The 19,324-nt window shown below is 41.5% G+C and overlaps 1 protein-coding gene across 2 annotated transcripts; it reads right to left on the minus strand.

Annotated features, from left to right (window-relative positions):
* Positions 1 to 12,885: 12,885 nt before the first annotated feature.
* Positions 12,886 to 15,535, minus strand: LOC144001130 (zinc finger protein 503-like). 2 transcript variants are annotated; one of them, XM_077495171.1, is made up of 3 exons: positions 15,253 to 15,535; positions 14,984 to 15,163; positions 12,886 to 14,828 (listed from the first exon to the last, which is right to left on the minus strand). In XM_077495171.1, the coding sequence occupies exons 2-3, from the start codon at positions 15,062 to 15,064 to the stop codon at positions 13,395 to 13,397; spliced, it is 1,515 nt and encodes a 504-aa protein (XP_077351297.1). In that variant the 5' UTR covers positions 15,065 to 15,163; positions 15,253 to 15,535; the 3' UTR covers positions 12,886 to 13,394. The 2 variants fall into 2 exon arrangements, with proteins under 2 accessions (XP_077351297.1, XP_077351296.1); XM_077495170.1 differs by having other exon boundaries at positions 14,984 to 15,535.
* Positions 15,536 to 19,324: the final 3,789 nt, after the last annotated feature.

The following is a 19,324-nucleotide window of genomic DNA, read 5'->3' on the forward strand; positions in this document are numbered from 1 at the left end:
ATATAAAGAAAAAATAAACAAACCGTCAGCGTTGCTATTTTATTTTTAAGCTTCACTTACGAGATGTTGTCGGTATGCTGTTTATTGTGGCTTGTTGTCTCACTCAGCATGACTGGAGTGACAAGTTTTGTTTCTTTTATGAAGTCTGTGTTCGAGCACAACTGACACATTTGTAATTACATTGATGACTGTTGTAATTGTAATTATTATAAATTAAAAGCTATTTTTGTCTTCCCTAAGAAGCAAACAGAATGTCACAAGACTTAACTATGAGACCAAATATCACACAACTCCATTAATCGTCAAATTAGCGATGACGGCTTTGAAGTTCAAAAGTGAAGGCAAACATTTTGCGTCTCGCTTGCCAGACTTTCCCCGCTGCCGCCGTATTTGTTCACAGCTGTCACTTTAGTTCTCTTTGTTTTCGCTTGTTTCACAACAAGCGGGCATTGTTCTATGGTTGCAGAGCAAACACATGCAAGCCCTCAAGCCTGTCAAAAGCACGCCGGCCACGTTGAAGCGAGGGAACAAAGCCTTCGTTTGCTGCCTCGCCGCAATTTTGGACGGTCTTCAGCCGTGCTTTGCAAACTTCTCTGCGCGTGGCTGAAGTGTTACATTTGGCCGTTCAGAATACGTCCAGTACTGTGCAGTCTTTTCAAAGTCAACACGGGCCTTTGTTTTTTGTAAGTGACTATATGGAAAATGTTTGATTTACAATAGAGTTGGGCAATTTTTGGAGTGTAACTGTACAAATTCATTAAACCGCCACAAAAATCAATCCATCACTATAATAAAGTAGCTTAATATGTGCTCTTTCATTTCAATTTCATTACGCTCTTGACATTTTTTTGAATAGGAATTTCACACTGAGTTGAAATATAAAAGCAAAATACATTAGCGCTTGTATAATGCAGCATAACCACTGAAACTCGTTTTTTTCTGTTCAGGAATGCAGGTAAATAACTAGAATTTGACATATTAATCCAAAAATAGTATTATGCTTTACCTTGTTTTTTCCTTGTTCTGTAAAATAGTTAATGGGGAAAATCATGGATAACACTAATTATGTTATTTTAACATTAAAAATATTTGATTAGGTAATACAAGGCAACTGTGCATAAATCTTACATTAGCTGATTGCCTACTTTTTTTGTTTATCTCTATTTGCACAGGGAGACCTACTCAAATACAAATCTTAAAGGACCACAAATCATTTTTAAATGAGTCAGTGGTCTATTTATTGAGGTTGGCCATACAGTAATATGAACAGAATGTCAGTTTCTTTCAAAATAGCCACAAATCTAGGAACTTGAAATAAATAAATAGGGTCATTTGCTTCATTTTAACTGTCGTTTCCTCTTTTTATTTGTCTTCAAACATGGTGTCCATTTCATCAGTCTTGCATTCTTTTATTTCTGCATGTCAGAATGGCTTCTCGTGCTTGGCAAGATCATGTGACAAGAATCCTGCCAGCAGCTTGATGTGATGATTTCAGAGTTCTTGTTTGATGAAATGTCTTTTCAAAATTCCTAATCTTTGTCTCATAATGCTGGTTCAAATTGCTTATAAAACTGTAGTGGTAAGAAAAGCATAGAAAGAAATACTTACTAAATTAGCTGCAAACTTTGGTGGTGGGGGGGAGTATGCAGATTGTGAAAATGTTTGCTTGAATGTTGTCTCTTTTCTTCTTCCTAAGTGCACAGAGGCAAGCAGCACATCCTGCACTATCTTGAAGACAGAAACTTCTCTGACGGCAGCATCAAAGTACATCTATCAACACGTCAAGCATGTGATGTGACATAAAGGTAACCAGCTTGACTAATATCTACTCTTCCCATAGTTCACGTGGCAATTTTTGCACATTTTGGACTTTTATGTATTTATATTTATTATTATTATTATTATTTTTTATATAGACGGACGCAAGTGCGCTCGGAGTAGAAACGGCCACATCTTCATTTTTGTGCCGGGGCAAGTCTACGTAGTCTGTGTTGGGGATTTGGCAGCCCGCACTATGCCATGCTGGGCGTTCCGGTGCACCGAGTGCGTTTTCTATTGCACATCCCTGGCACATTTGACACTTTAGACCAGCTAAAAGCAGGTCTAAGTTGTGGTACAGGTGATGTAACGTGATTTTGGTGGATCACGCACAGATGCATAATTGGGGGTAAAAGGTGGTCTACATGTGCCCATTTCACAGCAGAAAACATCTCTAAGTAGATCTTATTGCAGTTGCTTATAAAACAGTGCTTCTCAAGTAGTTTTTTTTTTTTTTAAACTTTTCCGCCACGACTCATATTAGAATTTGTAAGTACACCTCTGCAGAAGAGCAAATACTCCTTGCATACTGTGAAAATAACAGCACCACTGCCACCTACTCTAGTGGATGTACAATTACAATTCGCTGGTGGCACCCCTACCCTGGTATCGCACCTCCCAGGGGGTCCTGCTCCCTTATTTGAGAAGGACTGTTAGTTAGACCTTGTGCAAGTGTCTATGTTCACTCTCACAACGGCACAAATGCACATTTCTACCGGCGTGCATCTATGAAAATTCAAATCGATCAAAAACTCCACCCATGTCCATAGTTAGACTTGGCGCTAGACTGGGCATGAAAATCGGACCCTTTAAGTAAAAATCAAGTGTGATTCTGGGTCAAAATAAGCCCTTCACTTTCAGCCCCAGAGCAGGATTAATCTTTTTGAGCCACACCTCATGAGGCTGTGGCAACATTTTCCTGATAGTTGCATCAAAGAGCCGCAAGGTGTTCCAGTACTAACACAAAACAAGGCTGAGCAGTTCCTGTTATGATGAATACAATGGTGACATGGAACATTTTGCGGTATTACGGTTTGTGTGAGGCCTCACCAAAAAAAAAAAAAAAAAAAAAAAAAAAAAAAAAAAAAAAAAAAAAAAAAAGTCTGTTTTCCAACACAGTAAAGCCTCGACACTCCAAACATTTTGTAGTTGGGGCATAATCAGTCGTCTTTGCGCAGCTGTTCAAATATTCCATTTGTAAATTTGGAGATATTCCTGAGCGTCGACGCTCGAGATCGGGCTCGTCGACAGGCTTCAGCGTGACTGACACGCTCATCAAAATGAGAATCCTTCTCGCCTCGGGGAGCTGTGATACCTGTCAAACAGTGGATATCTTTTAATGTTCCTGTCTCAAATGCATGTCAGAGCAAATGCCAAGTCATAACATCAGTTATTACCTGCATGTTCAATGCCTGATTTCTCTTATTTACCTACGGTTTGAAAACATCCCTTCACTTGTCTCCCACCTGCCTCCTTGCGGAGGGAATCGTTCCCGTGACAGCTCTTCTGGCTTCAAACTTTCCCTTGATTTCATCTGTTTATTTATTTTTTATTTATTTGCTTTTGATCGACTCTTTGACTGCGCTGCTTTGCGAGCGCATTGTCGAGGTTGCGTCGTGCCTCGCGTTTTAGAATGCTTCAAGCTCGGTTAGTGCCTGCTGCTATCTTTCACGCGGAAGGAAATTAGCAGCTGTAGACTTTAGCAACGCGAATGTTACAAACCATTTTTTTATCATTCAAAACATACTTTTAGTTTTCGTCTTTCTGTTTTGACAGTAGTGATGATTGTCGTAAAAATTAATGGATGGTGGTGACATGCAAATGATTAATTGTCCTTTATTCTGATCAATATGACACCAGCATGGAAACTGGGATAAAGTAACAATTAATACATGAATTGATTGTTATATTCATTATATTGTGGTTGTCTGTCTGTTTATGGCTGTATAGCAAGCTTTCTGTCAATCGGAATGTATGAATTTTCCTTCAAAATGTCTCAGATATAATCACTACACTTTTTAGTTTCCAATGTTTGCATTTTGAATATATTTTAGCCCGCCCCTGATTTCCATTAATGCTTTAGTCCTCAAGAGGTGAAAGAGCGACCTTATAGTGAGTCACAATGTAAACCACAACAAAGAATTGAAAGTTGAATGCTAATCTTGTGCTCAGGAAGCTAGTGTTGGGAAAATCCTTATCTAGTGTTACAAACATTCGTTCTTGCAATTTGAATATTTAAAACCCTGGTTGCTGGTTTATATCAACATGAATTTGTACACACGTTTGAACCTGCTGTAGTCTGACACTAGCCTATGCTAACACAATAGTACAGGAAGAATCAAAGTAAATATTTGTGTGGAAAACAATCAAGTGAATACATCCGGATGCAGAGCACTGAGCATATGTGTATTTTATAATAATGTCAAGCTACCTTCTGCATTGCAAAAGAAAACAAGCAGAATGTAGGTAATTCGAGACACAATTCCTCAGTTAACACTGAAATGCATTCGAGCAATAAAAATGATGACGGAGCCCCATATTTCCCGGGGCTGTGTTGCTGGGACGCCTGGCCCAATTTGTCTGGCAGTCAGGCCCATTAGTCTGCTGTGCTCCCTTCTTAATACGCTCGGCTGGCCCAAACGTCTCAGATCAATGTTTGATACATCACAGCATCATAACTTACCGCATTTGGATGAGTTGAGAAATGTCCCGCTCTCCTCTTATTTCCTCGGAGAGGTCTCTATTGGAAGTCGCAGGGCAGCGGCGACGGGGGGGAACGCCGGCTTCGGCAGTGTTGGAGCGGAGGTAATTGTTTGGTCTGCTGACGTGAATGAATTGCTGGAGTAATGTCCGTGCTGGTAATAGGTGAATAGTTTATATCAGCATGATAAATATAGCTCTCATAAATCACATAAGTGTTATATATTGCTGTTTTTAGCGTGGGCTCCGACCAGGAATCTCTGGAGTGTGTCACAGTGGAAGGGGGCACTTTCTACTTGTCTGTGTAGTACTGCTTCGTTGCTTCCTTTACTCTGTCATTGCACATGGAACTGTTAATGCACTCATATTTCTTCAGAGCGCTTATTTTTTGAGTTGTGCGATAACAAATACAAAAGTATAGTAAGTAGTGTGCAAGGGTCTTATGCCACCACTACATTTGTTTTTAAGAGCATTTTTCACAGTAGTCAATATGAACGTGAACAAATAAGATACAACGGGCTTTCACAAATTTAGCAAACTTTGCACCTTATACATGATCGAATAAGGCTGTTATTTTCTTTTACTATGTGAATAAATATGATACTATTGGGATGGTTCAACCCCCAGGATCATATTGGCAACTGTTTTCCATTCTTCAGTAACCAGGATGTAGCCTGCATGCTAACTAATAAACAGATGGGCAAACAAGCCCGAATGCTAAGCTTGATGAATTGTTTTCTATGGTCCTGTAATGGTGCTGGCAAACACAAATAACTGATGATATAAATATTTATATACTTACCTTATAGGCTCCTCCTCCTGGCTGGTGTATGCATGAACATTGCTTGTTTTTGGACGCATGCGCTTACTGTGTAGCTGTTGGATTATTTTCTCTCAATTTACTCAATTTACCTGCTGTTCGTAGTTTGTGTCTCTCTATGCTAAAACATTGACTCTCCCACTTAAGCACTCTGCTGTTTCGCTATCATATATTTCATGTTATCTTAGCAGTTAGCATGGTTTCTCAATTTTGCCTGTTGATTCTCATTCTTCTTGACACTTGTATCTTAAATGCCACCAGGGGGGCAAGGATTAATGTATAGCCATATAATGGTTATCTTGCCTACTGGTACAAAATTGAATAATACATTCAGAAACAGCACACTCAGTGATGGTAAGTCCCTTACAATGTTTCCTGTGGTTAAAATTGTTCTGAAATTAGACCAGCTTGTAAGTCGAGCAGAATGGGTGCAAGAATGTGAAAAGGTTCTCTCGGGGTGCGGCACACAGAAAACTCGTCTGGAGTGAGTAATTGGTCACATTGTTAATAAAAATGTGTTATGTAGCATTCATTAGCCTTAGCTGGCATTCTTTCCCAGCAGTAATGTTTTAAATGGGGCAATAATTCCACACCTGACCTCAAAAAAGTTCCCACAGTTATTTGATTAGTTACTCCATTGAGAACTGCTGCCAAACAAGTCACCAAAAAGGGGTGATGTTGGCCAACACCTTCACGTATAGGCGACTATTATATCGACATATCCCTTCTTCACTTTCATGCATCAGGACGAAAGCCGTAGTGCCGAAATCTAGGCCCCCAGTCATAATCCTCATGAAGCGTTCCTCACCACGTTTGTCGACAAGGGAGTGGGTGGAGTGTTGATACTGATTTTCCCGATCTTGTACAAATTCTCTTCTTCTTTTAAGATCACGGTAGTGGAGGATGTAGAAAGGTCGGATAAGTTTTAAAAAAAACAAAGCAAAACCGAAACCTAACTGACATTTTACATTGACAAAACTAACTAAACTACCTATAATTATAATGAAAATGTCCTTAATTTTTATCTTTGGTAATTAATTTAGTGCATAAGCCTTTTTGGGATTGTTTTTATATGTGATTTAAGTATATTTATTTCAATATTAACCGGGATAAGGATGCTTGACAGTGTGTCGCACAGAAGTGACGTCGTCAAACAGTCAGTAGAAACGCACCTTCAGATGACATCTCTCCCAGGTGCCAATTTTGCATGTTTGACTTTTGGCTCCAATGGCTCGCCTTGCCTACTTTTTCCTTTTCAGCCAAAACGCAACGCTAGGTAAGAAGGGCGTAGCAGTTTTCATTTTACCATGGTATTTATTAAATATTTCCACACAAGTAACTAATACACATTTTTTTTAAACTAGTATTAACTAAACATGTTTTTAATAACTAAAAATAATAAAACAGAGCTGCCCTGAAAACTAATTAAAACTAACTCAACTTTAAAAAGCAAAATTCTAAGCGAAATCAAAACTAACTATAATGACAATTCCAAAATTATAATAAAAATATCAGATTTTCACTATTCACACTATGGGTTTTGATCCCAACCCTCCATAAATTGCCAGGGTTCACTGTACACCTTTTCTGATCCCCAAATGTAGTCCTCAAGCGAGAGCGTGTAATGGGGGTAATTTGGTTCTCAAACATCAGTGCCACGGCAGACAGGAAAAGCCCTCCCCTCCTCATTGATTTACAAATGCGAAGCGCTCATCCAGGTGATGTGGCGAGAAGTGGCAGTGTTGATCTGTCGCCGCCACTCACTCGGGGAGCCGGCGGGACACTTTCTTGTGCCTCGACAGCCTAATTGAGGTCATTTCTGTCGGCTTCGGGGATCCGCTCAGCGTCGGGGTGTTTTAGCGTGCTGATAATTTGCCCATTTTCCACGTTCTGACAAAGGATATTTTATGAAAATGCACCCCTTATTCCTGGCACCTTAATGGACTGTGCTGGAGTAGTGTGCGAGTTGACGAGCTTGTTGCCTGTCATGAGTACTTCATATGTAAAAAGCAGAGGAATAAGTGCAGGGATGTTTTGCTTTTGGTTTCAAGACGATCTCAGGATACCAAATCACAAGATTATCAGCATTCTTTGGAGGTTAGTGCATTCACAATACATTTTATTGTGTATGTATGCATACATAATAGCTGACTTCATTCCGGAGAGGTTTCCGTCTACCACATAATTATTTTCTAACGCTTGTTTCCTTTTCATGCAGTTAATAGGTGTGGCACATGACCTTACATGGCAGCATGAGAACAAGATGCCCTTTCGGTGGGTGTGGGCCACCAGCCGTTTTAACACACGTTGATGAATATGCAGTAAACATGTCCTCATCCTGGAGAAAATAAAAGGTTTGATCATTCTTCTTTTGTTTCATGCGACTTAATGATTCTGCTGGTGGTTGACTTGAGGCACAACTTGTAATTAGTCTGCTGGGCTGAGAACGAGTACTGTATGCATATAAGGCCTTTTCACACTGCACTTGGTTTTCTTGCTGTTCAGGATGACAATGCCCCAGTGCTAGCTTGCTTGTATCTGGAAATGCTTATTTAGCAGCTAGCCAGGAAGTAACAGGGAGGCTTTTCTTGTCTGTTGGTCTAGCTCCTTCACATATTGCTGGTGATACATTCCAAGTTCCCCCGCAAAATGTAAATTTCCGCAAAGGAGAGGTTGATATATTATTTCATTTTTTTATTTTATTTTGAGAGGAATTTACACCTCCTTTAAGACATTACAAATGTCAACTTAATAACTACCATAGGTGTCCCTTTGACAGATGCCCAAATTTTCAGTGAGCCTCGAAGAAATTCACAGACTGAGAAGGACCGTCTGTATTGACCCGGATCAACAGACGTAAACCTGCTTCCATCAAGTGTATCTTTTTTTTTGGATTTGCGTCCTAAAGCAAAAGTAGGCATCCGTTAACGACAGGGCTGATGGAGCGACTGAAGTGTGAAAGCGTAAATCTGCAATAACCAAACCGTGTTGTGCATTGGATTTCTGAGCACTCTGACATCACTCCGCCAGCCCCTCTCCTATTGGATGCACTTTTTTTTTTTTTTTAAATCACAAAAACCTGTGGAACCCTGCTTTTAATTAAGCCCTGGTTTAATTCCCTAACCCTGGTTTGAAACCCTGGCCCTGACCTGAAGTCCCAATTTGAAACCCTTAACCCTCTCAAAACTCTATAGCTACCATTTTAAAAACCTGAATTTGAAACTGGCAACAAACTACCATGTCTTGGAAACCTAGTTTGCAATCCTGCAGATGGTTTGAAACTCCTGTCTTCAGTGCATTTCTCTAATTTGGGAACCTATCCCTAAATTAAAACCTGATCCTGTCTTGGAACCCTCATTTGAAGCCCTGGCCGTGACTTGAAGCTCTAATTTGAACCTGCAGGCATTAATCATGTGATTGTAAATATGGTGCACTGGGGACATCTTGGGTAATGTTGCTGACATGTTTTGAAATAGTGTCACAAAAAGACAAAAAAAAGCAAGAGTTTTCCTTTGATCCTTTGACCTGAGGTTTAATAAAATACACCAATATTTAGTATGACGTGGTTTAGACTCTGAAGTTTTCTGAATTGCGCAAATCCACAGATTGATGATTTGATGATTAATCTTTTTTTTTTTTTTTAAGGCAGCTTTAGGGGGAAAAAATACTTCTAAGATGTGGCAGCATTTACAAGCAGAGTCATGTGTTTATTACAAGCTGCACTTTATGACTCCATTACCACAATCAACAACAAAGAGGACAACCCGGCGTGCTCATAAATCACCTGAGCAGATCATGACTCATCTTACCTGAGCGACACATTTACTGCAGCTGCGCGTGCAAAAGAATAGTGGCATTGCACTCAGATCACCTCCTGAGAGGTGCAAATGTTATTAAAGAGGGGGAAGATGTAATTGTAAGACATAATTGCGGCTGGGAAAATGTCAAGTGATCATAAAGAGTGCGGTTCCTCCATAGCGTTGACCTTTTATTGTCTGTTAAAACAACGTCGTAAAAGATAATAATTGCTCCTGCACTGGTGTGCTTGCATCGCCTTTTGCACGTCATGCCTTGCTGACATTCCTCTGAATTGTTCGAGCAGACCAAGAGATGTGTCACGCACCCTCTAATGACAGATTTAGTGGTGCTCGAGTTGAATATGAGGTTAGGTGTGTGTGTGTGTGCGTGCGTGTGTGTGTGTGTGAGTGAGAGCGAGTCCGTGTGAATCATATCGTGACCCTTGCGTCCCACCCACTCACCTCTTGCCAGATGTCTTCACAGCTTTCCCGCAGATGACTTTATTTTGAGTTTCTTGGAAGCCGCTACCATTCGTGTTCAACTTCATCCACTGAAGTGTTGGACTGGACTGACTTCAGACCCCGTGAAGTCAATTCAGCGATTTGTTTCAGAATATATTAGATATATTTGAAGATAATTGCTGAAAATGTGCTAACACTGAGACTATGGGGTATATGCCACGGAAGAGGCGGGACTGTTTTTGCACATCAGTTTGGTTCCGGTACGGTTTGCGACGTGTGGGCTTTGTCAAAATACTTGTGCTTCCGACTTTGTGCACCTCGGTTGCACGTTCGCAACCCGGACCGGGAACAAACTGATATGCAAAATCACGTCCCGCCACTTCCGTGGCATATACCCCATTTACTCACTTGTAGAAATGCAGTATCAAATCGTTTTTCCCGCTTTAGTTTTTCATATTTTTGGGGGTGTGGCTAAAAGTGGGCACGTGAGTCGCCCCACCCCAACTATCTAAAAAGTTGAGCACCTTCGTTTGCATTAGCAGTTATCCAATACCAATGTGATGTGCAGTTAGCTAGCTACCTGATAGTCCGCTGGCATGGTCATTTTAGAGTTCCTCGTTGTCAGCCACAAGTGCACGTATAGTCACGGAGAGAAGACAGAGGAGTGAGAAGAAAGAAATGAGTCCAATGTGACAGCAATCTTGTGGATGGGGGCTTCATGTTGGTAAGACTGTTTTATAGAGTGCCTCGTTGTTGATTAGTCGGGGTATATTCCAGCCGCCGGAAGATTTAAGCAGATACATATTCACATCTCAAATGTGCAGACATGAGAAATACGCTAGACTTGATTTTCACAATTTTGATTTTCACTTTACAGGGACTTTAAAAAGGGTTGGGAATCTTAAGGCAGATGGACATTATAGGCCCTCTGAGCAAATGAAATCCATCTTGCTATGCATTGCTGATGATCATCAGGTTGTACAGTTAAAAAGAACGCAAATGGGCCAAATCCCCTAAAAAATGGCAACTTCAACACCAAAATGGACTTCCTGTACATGTTCAGGCATGGCTTGGTGTCAGGGGGCAATTTTACTCACTTTAAGTGGAGGGGGTGCTAGTGAGTCAGTTTTGGCAGACTTTAACTGAGACACTGAAAATGTGCATGTTTTGCTATAGTGTGTTTTAGTGAATGTTATAATGTTCTCAAAATAATGCACAACCAATGAGTGCGCTAAAAGAAATTAGTCCGTCATCAAAACTAATTTCAGTTGTCTTCTACTTCTTGAGCAGTTTTTTTTTTTGTGTGCAGGGATAGTGTGAAATTATCCCATCACACATGAAGCGGTCCTCGATTATTTGCAAACACTGCAAATTCACACGCATCGTGCAGAACCCGCTACTGCGGTGGTCCCAGAATGAGGACAAATTTCCTGGTTTGGTCAAATTTTGCCAACGTTACCCGTCTGTCCCAACGGCAAGCACACGGAGCGAGTGGATTTTTTTTGCCTGGTTGAAACACCATCACTCCACAGCTGGGGAGTCCATGCTCATGATTCGTGCAATGCATTGCTTCCTATATGCTGTATATATTTTATCAGTTGTAGAAAACTGAAAAAAACTATCAATGACAAAAAAAGGAAAAAAAAAAGAAATTAAAGATGCTATCGTTTGTTTGATCTTTAACCTTAATGCTGGCATCTCGTGCAAGTTCTTAATGTTGCAAAACGGTAAAGAAAAAGCAACACTGTACTTGTGGAATTACACTGCATGCATTGCTCACGGAATTGACATTTTGAAACTTCTGCCATTGTCTGTCGTGACATCACACATAACGCCGGCTCATTTAAAAAAAAAAAAAAAAAAAAAGTGCCATAAAAACATCTCTGGAATTACACTTAAAATCACCCCCCCATCCCCTAATTATTATTATTATTATTATTATTATTGCTCATTCTTCTACTATTGTAAACTACTACATTCATAAATTTTAACACAGCCCTTCTTTTGAGTCCTTAGTGCAGCTGTACCTAATAATTTGACCAGTAGTACGTTAAGCTTGCATGTAACCCTCACTCAAAATGACACTTTTTTCACCCCCCTTTCCCCTTCAGTGTAAGTCCTCATCTCTTCTAAGCCTTTTTAAAGGCCCTGCTGGACAAAAGTGAATATCCACTTTAATCCGCGTCTTACATCCTCATGATGCTTGGTGTGTGTATGTGTATAAATACGGAGAAGGCCATACAGGCAGGCAAGTCAAGGTGGGAGTCTTGCTAATTCATGCGCACATGTGCCTCCCTGCAACCCCCCCTCTTTTTTTTTTTTTTTTAGCCCCCCTTCAGGTGACAGCGGCGGGAGGAGGGGGTGCATGATGAATGGCCTTCCACCGGGGACCTCCGAGCATAGGCTGCGTGATGTGGCTAAAAACATGGAAATGATCGCTTTCGTCGTCATGACATCACGTTTGATATATAGGACACATATAGTGCGATATAGGTAAAAATAATAATTATAATAATACAGATGTGTAATTATAATTAAATGTAATTTAAAAACAGGCATGCATTTTTCACGTCTTGCTTGAAGCTGGAGCGATTTGAGCACTTTTTCAAAATGGTGCTTTAAAATGACGTCAAATACAATTTTCTGTGCAAAAATTGTATGTTAGTAAATATTTAATATCACATTTAATGCTTTTAAATAGCCATGTTTCCATGAAAGCACCAGCGTTTCGGCATATGCGCTATCTGCATGAATTATGCCAAAATATTAATTTTTTTTTGTTTTGTTTTTACAGATAATCTGATACTCTTTTATTTACTTTATTTATTCATGTGTATTTCATTCATCTACGTTAATTCCCTTTATATTTGGCTCCTGAAAGTTTGTAGACATAAATGTTTTTAGTTTACACACTCTTAAAAATATTCAGAATTTGAGTATAACTATATTATCTATTTTTTTTTTTTTACAACTCATAAAATGTTAATTAACCCCTCCATTTTTTCCCACCACAAAATGTATCAATTAAATAAGCTGATAAAGCTGATGTTGAATTTTACACACACAGTCTCTCTCTCTCTCTCTCTCTCTCTCTCTCTCTCTCTCTCTCAAACACACACACGCACGCACACTTGCAATTATATTTCAATCAGAATGTATCCTACTTTATATGAAATTATTTTTAAAAAATCAAATAATTTGAAAAGTGAATGTTTGGATACACAAATCCAATGAGAATGTTAGCTGAATAGGGTCGGTGGTGAATCAAATCAATGAGGCACAAGGAGATATGGAACAAAATTGTTTCTTATTTTTCCCCCTCAGAATACATACAAAAAAATACCAATTCTCTTCCCATGGTATACACCTGAAAAATAACGGCAAATGTGGACAATTTCTGAATTTTAAGAAATAAAACAAAACAAAAACAACATGCATGTAAATTATTTTTCTTTTCTCGTTGAGACATTTTTTTTTCCTTTTTAAATAAGAACAAATACAATCGTAGCAACTTTGAAATGAACATCGAAATGTGGAAGCCTACTTTGAATTAGTTCTAACTGCTCCGCTCACCCACTTTTTAGCTCTCATGTTTCCACATAATGCACTTTTGACTTGCTCAAATATGTTCCATTTTGCAGCCTGCTTGTTTTGTTTTTTTAAGCAGACATATAAATAAATACAGTTTGAAGTCCACGGATCCCGCCCATATGTCCATACAAAAGTCTTTATATTTGCATTCTTTGTATTATAAACTTTGCAAAGTTTTTTTTTTTTTTTTTTCTTGTCTCCACGCCTCACTGATATCCAAGCGCTGAAGCTGTAGTGAGTCTCTGACCGTACAGTGCGTAGGGGGAGTAGTAGGGGCCGGTGGCCGCGGGGACCGGGACGGGCGCTCCAGGGGTGGGCAACGGGCTTTTGGAGTACGGGTGGTAGCGGCTGCTGAGTCCCAGTGCGTGATGCGGACTCCTCAGAGCCAAAGTCCCGGGGCTGCCGGGGCCCCCTGACGGCGGCATGTGCATGTGACAGGCCATGGCGGCAGCCGCCGCGCTGGCCAGCGACGAGGAGCCCGGGTAGCCGGAGATGAGCTTCTCCGCCCCGGTGAAAGCCGTGTGTGTCCTCAGATGGTTCAGCAGCTCCTCCGAGGTGGAGAAGCGCTTGTCGCACGGTCCGTTGGCCGACACCCAGTTGCACACGTGAGGCAGGGGGTCGTTGGGGAGCATAAAACCGTACGGGTACAAGGGGTGTCCGCTGAACGAGGGCGCCGACGAGTGCATTCCGTGGATGGGGTGCGTGGGGTACATGAGCGGGTAGCTGGACTTGAGCGCGGCCGCGGCGGCCGCCGCCGACTCATGCGTGCACGAAGCCCCCGCCGCGCCCGCCAGGTGGCTGGCACAGTGGTAGCTGAGGCAGTAAGGGTCTCTACACAGGCTGGCCGACATGATGGTGGGCGGGGAGGCTCCAGCCAGAGGGCTGGAGCCGGCCTTGCTGCAGCCCAGCGAGTTGGCCAGCTGCGCGTTCACCAGGCTGCCCCCGTGCGGCATAAAGTGCTGAGGGTAGCCCGCGTAGGCCCCGGCCAAGCCGCCCGGGTACGTCATGCCAGCCGGGGGGAGCGGGAACACGGTCTGTCCGGGTTTGTAAGGGGAAACCGGCGCCACCAGGCCCGAGCCGAGCACCGACGCCGAGGACACGGACGTGACCGGGGAGGACTCCGACGCCGAGGAGGAAGTGGAGGTCTTGGGGCCGTGCGTGGTCTCCTGGTGCTGGTTGACCTCCACGTTAATCCCACCGCAACTCACGCTTATCCGGCTGTGGCTGGACGTGGCCGAGCCGCCGTCCGCGCCGCTTTTCCCGCAGTCCGACTCCTTCTTGTCGTCCCGCTCCCCGCACTTGCCCTCCGCCGGCATGGGGGAGGCGGAGGAGCTCGAGTTGGGGCTGCCTGTGCGCGGCGTGAACGGCTGGCAGGTGGCGCTCGGCACTCGGAAACCAGACTTGTCCGCACCACCGCCGCCCGATGAGTCCTTCTTGTCGGACGGCTTGGAGTAGGGCTTGAAGCTGGACTTGTCGTCCGCGCCGATGTCGCTCATTTTGAGCGGGCCGCATTTAGAATCCTTGTCGCTAGATCCATTGGAGGCGACCGAGGAGAGTTTGGAGGAGGGCGGCGGGTCCGGCTTGCCGATCTGGGAGCACGTCTGCGCCAGGAGAGCCAGGGGACTCTTCTTAGCATCGAGCTGGAGAAAAAAAAAAAGTCATTTTATTACTCTTTTCATCACATTTTTAGCCTAACATTTTCTTTATTTTTTTTTCACAAAATTTCCAAATTTCCGCTTTTTTTTAAATTAATTTATTTTTATTATTTTTTTTAAACCTAACATATTTTTCTTACCTCGATGGGGCTGACGGGGGTGGAGGGCAAAGGCTGCAGATACTCCGGGTGCAAAATGTGTCCCGAGCGTGCGGTGAGCATTTTCAAAACCTTCACCGGGAGTCGCTTGGCTTGCCGTAGCGGGTCTGACGGCGGCGCCGAGTGCTGCTGCTGCTGCTGCTGCTTCCTCGGCTGCTGCTGCTGCTTGTGGAGGAAGAGAGAAGAGGCCGGCTCGTCGCTACCGCTGCTTCCACGACGACTGGCTCGCTCCCAGGCTGCGCTCAACTCACCGAGATTCGTCAGGACAGACGCCGAGGGCGACCTGCTCATGTCCCAATGGTCAGCCAAGTGGACGGCGAGGCTTCGCTCAGATGCATTAAGGAAACCACCCCCCAAAAAAATAAGGTTCTAAAACCGATCAAAAACAAGGCGAGCGAGATAATAATCCTGCTGGTTGGGGATGCGGAAGAAGGAAAGAAGAGGTTTCCGCGCGCGTGTGCGTCCGTGTCCGCGTCCTCCCTGTGTGTAGTCCCGCACTAGAGGCTGGGAGACGTTTTCACTCCGGGAAGAAGAGAGGGGGGGTGGGGGGGCAGCTGAATTAGTCCCGAGATGAAAGCCTTTGCCGCCTTCCAATCAAATGGCAGCCCGAGGTGATTGGAGGGTCAAGGGGATGTGACGTCATCCTCCTTGACAGCTCCACGAGGGGGAGGAGCCTCGTAGCAGATTTTAAATGTTTGCTTGCTTGGTAACGCTTACTCGATTTTTCTCCTCAAGCTGCAGTTTGTTTGTTTGTTTTTTCAGACCAAACCAACTTGGCTCTTTTGTTGAGTAGATTGAGTAGATTAATGGCACTTCCATTCATTTTGATGGGGATATATGATTTACTACACAAAGTACACAGCTCGTGCTCGAGTGTGCGCATTCAATAAATGACTGAAAAGTGCATCAAGGACTGTGGCTCTCCTTGCCCACATGCGAGAGCATTACAGTAAGTAAAAGTATGGTATAAACACCTATTACCAATATAGCAGGGCAATAACATCAACCACAATATAGCAAGTGAACACTGTATACATTTCCCATTAGATGTGTTTTAAATTAGTTTTGCAAAATTGACTCTGCAGTTGTATTAATCCCACCACCCTCCCCCGCTAAACCCAAAATGTCCAAAAATGACTTTGCCTTCAGTTCAACATTTATGTTAACAAATTAGCCGTCATCGAATTCTACCACTAATAGCAATCGTTTCTCTCAATCATCTTGGGCCAGATATGGCCAATGCTATCCGCAACAGTCAACATTTTAATTATCCTAATGCATTTTTATTAAGTGTCCTTGGGGGTGCCTCGAAGGTTTAAAATAAGTCTAAGAAGGGGTTCTGAACCATCCCCCCCCGCCCCCCCCCCCCCCCCCAACCCCACAAAGTACTATTCAAAAACACATAACTCTCCAAGTACTACCATAATGACCAATGTTAAAAATACACGAGTGCAGTAGATATGTGTCCATCAAGGACAAGACAAATGTTAGTCATAAAAGCGTATTTAATATTTTAACATTGTACACTGTGCTTAATTATATATAGAAAAACAGAAAAACACAAAAACTGAACTTAAATATTGATGACATTAATTGTAGGCCTATAGCTAAAGTTCATTTAAAACAAGGCTTACAAATTTTAAACCAAACCATTTTTAAAGATTAAATAAAAATGTAAAACTTACAAGTTAAATACAACTGAACAATACTTAGGCAGTAATTCTTTCATGTACCACAAGAGGGAACCCAGACAGCAACTCGCGCAAAAGTTAGCTCTAAAGCAATGTACTGTGTATGCAATCAAGAGTTTGGTTTGACCTTCAGTACAATAAAGTAATATGCAAATTATATGTAAACGCACCAAATTCACACATGACTGTCTCAGGATAAGATTGTTTCAGTGTACATTTTGAACAAAACAGTAAACATATTTCACATTTCCCTCAACAAAAGTGACCACAAAGTAGAATTTGCAACATGAAAACAAGGAGCGACCTGTTTCCAGGATGTTTTTAATTTTAGAGAACATTATATGCAGATTATATATTTACCATTTACTGTACATTATTGTGTAATATTGACTTAATGTAAAACGCTTAAATCTAGGCATAAGCCCCAAAATGTCTGCCTACCAATTCACACTCGTATCCCACCTGGCAACCATAAAACCAACCAGCCGCTCTCTCTTCAACAGAGGAGCGTTGACAGGAATAGACCAAAAAGTAAGTGATGGAGGGGACGCAAATGTCACATGTTTTCACTCTAATATACAACCCGCCCCCTATTTCTATTCCTATCTTCACCCCCGACACCTCAGTCAATGCAATCAATCAGTTGTTTGTCAAGGGGGATGTCAATCAATGCTCCATTTGATTTATGTCAATCAATGCGTAATGGGGCCAACATAGTTAAAGCAACTTTTTTTTTATGGGGGGGTATTTTGACACACTGTGAGGAGCTCAAGCATAATTGAAATGTATGAAAAATAATTCATAACCATACATATTTGACGCAGTGTTTGCAGATGGCTGTCATCTGCCAACTCCAACAAAGAGATAACAAAGGCAGACATTTTACACACTGATGTGGGCTCGCCTTTATTTGCGCACAATGCAGAAATGGTCGCGCTTCTTTTTTTTTTTGTGTGCGTAAAAAGAGGAAGAGCGATGGACTGTCAGGTGGTGCGAAGAAAAGAAAAAGTGCAAAATGGCTCCCAACTATTCACCGCTGAGAGGGCTAATCAGTATTGAGACTTAAGGGGAGTAAAGGGCGGGGGTGTCGAGGACGGGGGTGGTGGTGGTGGTGGGGGGATTCCTTTCAATGCTTTCATCTCCATCGGCGCTCAATTAAAAGCCTATCAGTTTGTAAGTAAATCAACGCCTATCAGCCTTGTCACATCAAACAAAACGATGATTATTGCAAACCCGCCTCTGCCATTAATCTCCCTCTGCGGTAATCGTCTTGACAGGTCAACTTTTGGAGAGGCACAGACACCATAAAACATGGCCTGGAAGTTTGCACTGGCCAAAAAAACAAAACAAAAACACAACATATTTACGTTTGATAAGTTTTAACTGTTTTTGTTACAGTCCAATTAATTTTTTTTTTTAAATGGAACGTTTTCATTAAATTCTATTAAAAGTGGAATGTTTATTAAAAATATTTATATAATGTATTTCTTATATTTTTATTAGTGTGCTATTCAAATTCTAATCAAAATCATTTACCAACAAACATCCTCTAAGTACAACTCAAAATTTTAAACACACACACTGCTAAAAACACACGAATTCTTGTACTTTTAAAATGTTATAGCACAATAAAAACAAACACCTGTGTGCAGTTATTTTTTTTTTCTGTTTGTATTTTTTCTTATTTTATTTTATTTGCACTTTTGCCTAATTGTGTGCATGAGTATTGTTTTGTCCCTTATATAAATCATGATTTTAATAAACTGTATATAGTGTAATACAAAATAACAATTACAATATGGGGATTTTACTCCACAAGTTTACTTTATATTGTACTTTTTTCAGTTGTTCGTCCTTAAAGTAGAGGTGGGGAAATATGGCCTGAGGTCATCTACACTGCTGTGAGAATTTGAAATGGACCACCATGCACATAAAAAAATAAATAAATATATAAATAAAACCTTGAGATTTCAACTTGTATTTAAAAAAACAAAACAAAAAAAACTTTAACGTAACCCACAGATGTTCATACAAATAATAATAACCATTCATTCAAGTGCTTCGTCGCATTTCCCCCATATTCTATATTTAGTTTGACTTACTTAAAACTGACATCAACTCATAGGAAAGGGTTCAAACAGGAAAATATGACATTATATCAATTTAATATAATAAGTGCACACACTTCAGCTATCTTCAGCGGGTTATTTTTATTTTTTTTTGGTGAGGGAGTATAGTGCGTGTGTGTAGCCAGCCTATATGAGACAATATGCAGAAATGTGTGATTGATAACAGCGTAGCTGTGTTCTGCGTGGGTTTGACAGTCCGTGACACAATATGTGAGTTATTAGGGCGAGGAAGGGCAGCCATAAATTGTCAGTGTCAGGCCCCCAAAAACTCTCCTTTTATTGTCCCGCAAGACGAATGGCCTTGTGCAAGCTCGCACGCACACACGCACACACACTGAACTCGGCGTTCCTTTCAAATAGCATTTGAAAGCATAATTTATTCAGCTAAACTTTTTAATTGATATATTTGCTTATATTACACATTTATGACCTGAACAGTGAAAATGGTGAGAACGTTAAAATAACCTAAAAAAAAAAAAAAGGCTATCAATGTCACACTTTAA

This window comes from Festucalex cinctus, chromosome 14 (assembly GCF_051991245.1).
Source record: "Festucalex cinctus isolate MCC-2025b chromosome 14, RoL_Fcin_1.0, whole genome shotgun sequence".
NCBI classification, from domain to species: domain Eukaryota; kingdom Metazoa; phylum Chordata; class Actinopteri; order Syngnathiformes; family Syngnathidae; genus Festucalex; species Festucalex cinctus.

What these genes read in the sequence shown, in the direction of transcription:
- LOC144001130 (XM_077495170.1), bottom strand. Translation starts at nt 15,292, where the DNA reads ATGAGCAGGTCGCCCTCGGCGTCTGTCCTGACGAATCTCGGTGAGTTG. An exon ending in CCCCCGTCAGCCCCATCGAG is followed by an intron (nt 14,829 to 14,983) that starts GTAAGAAAAATA and finishes TTTTTTCTCCAG; the next exon opens with CTCGATGCTAAGAAGAGTCC.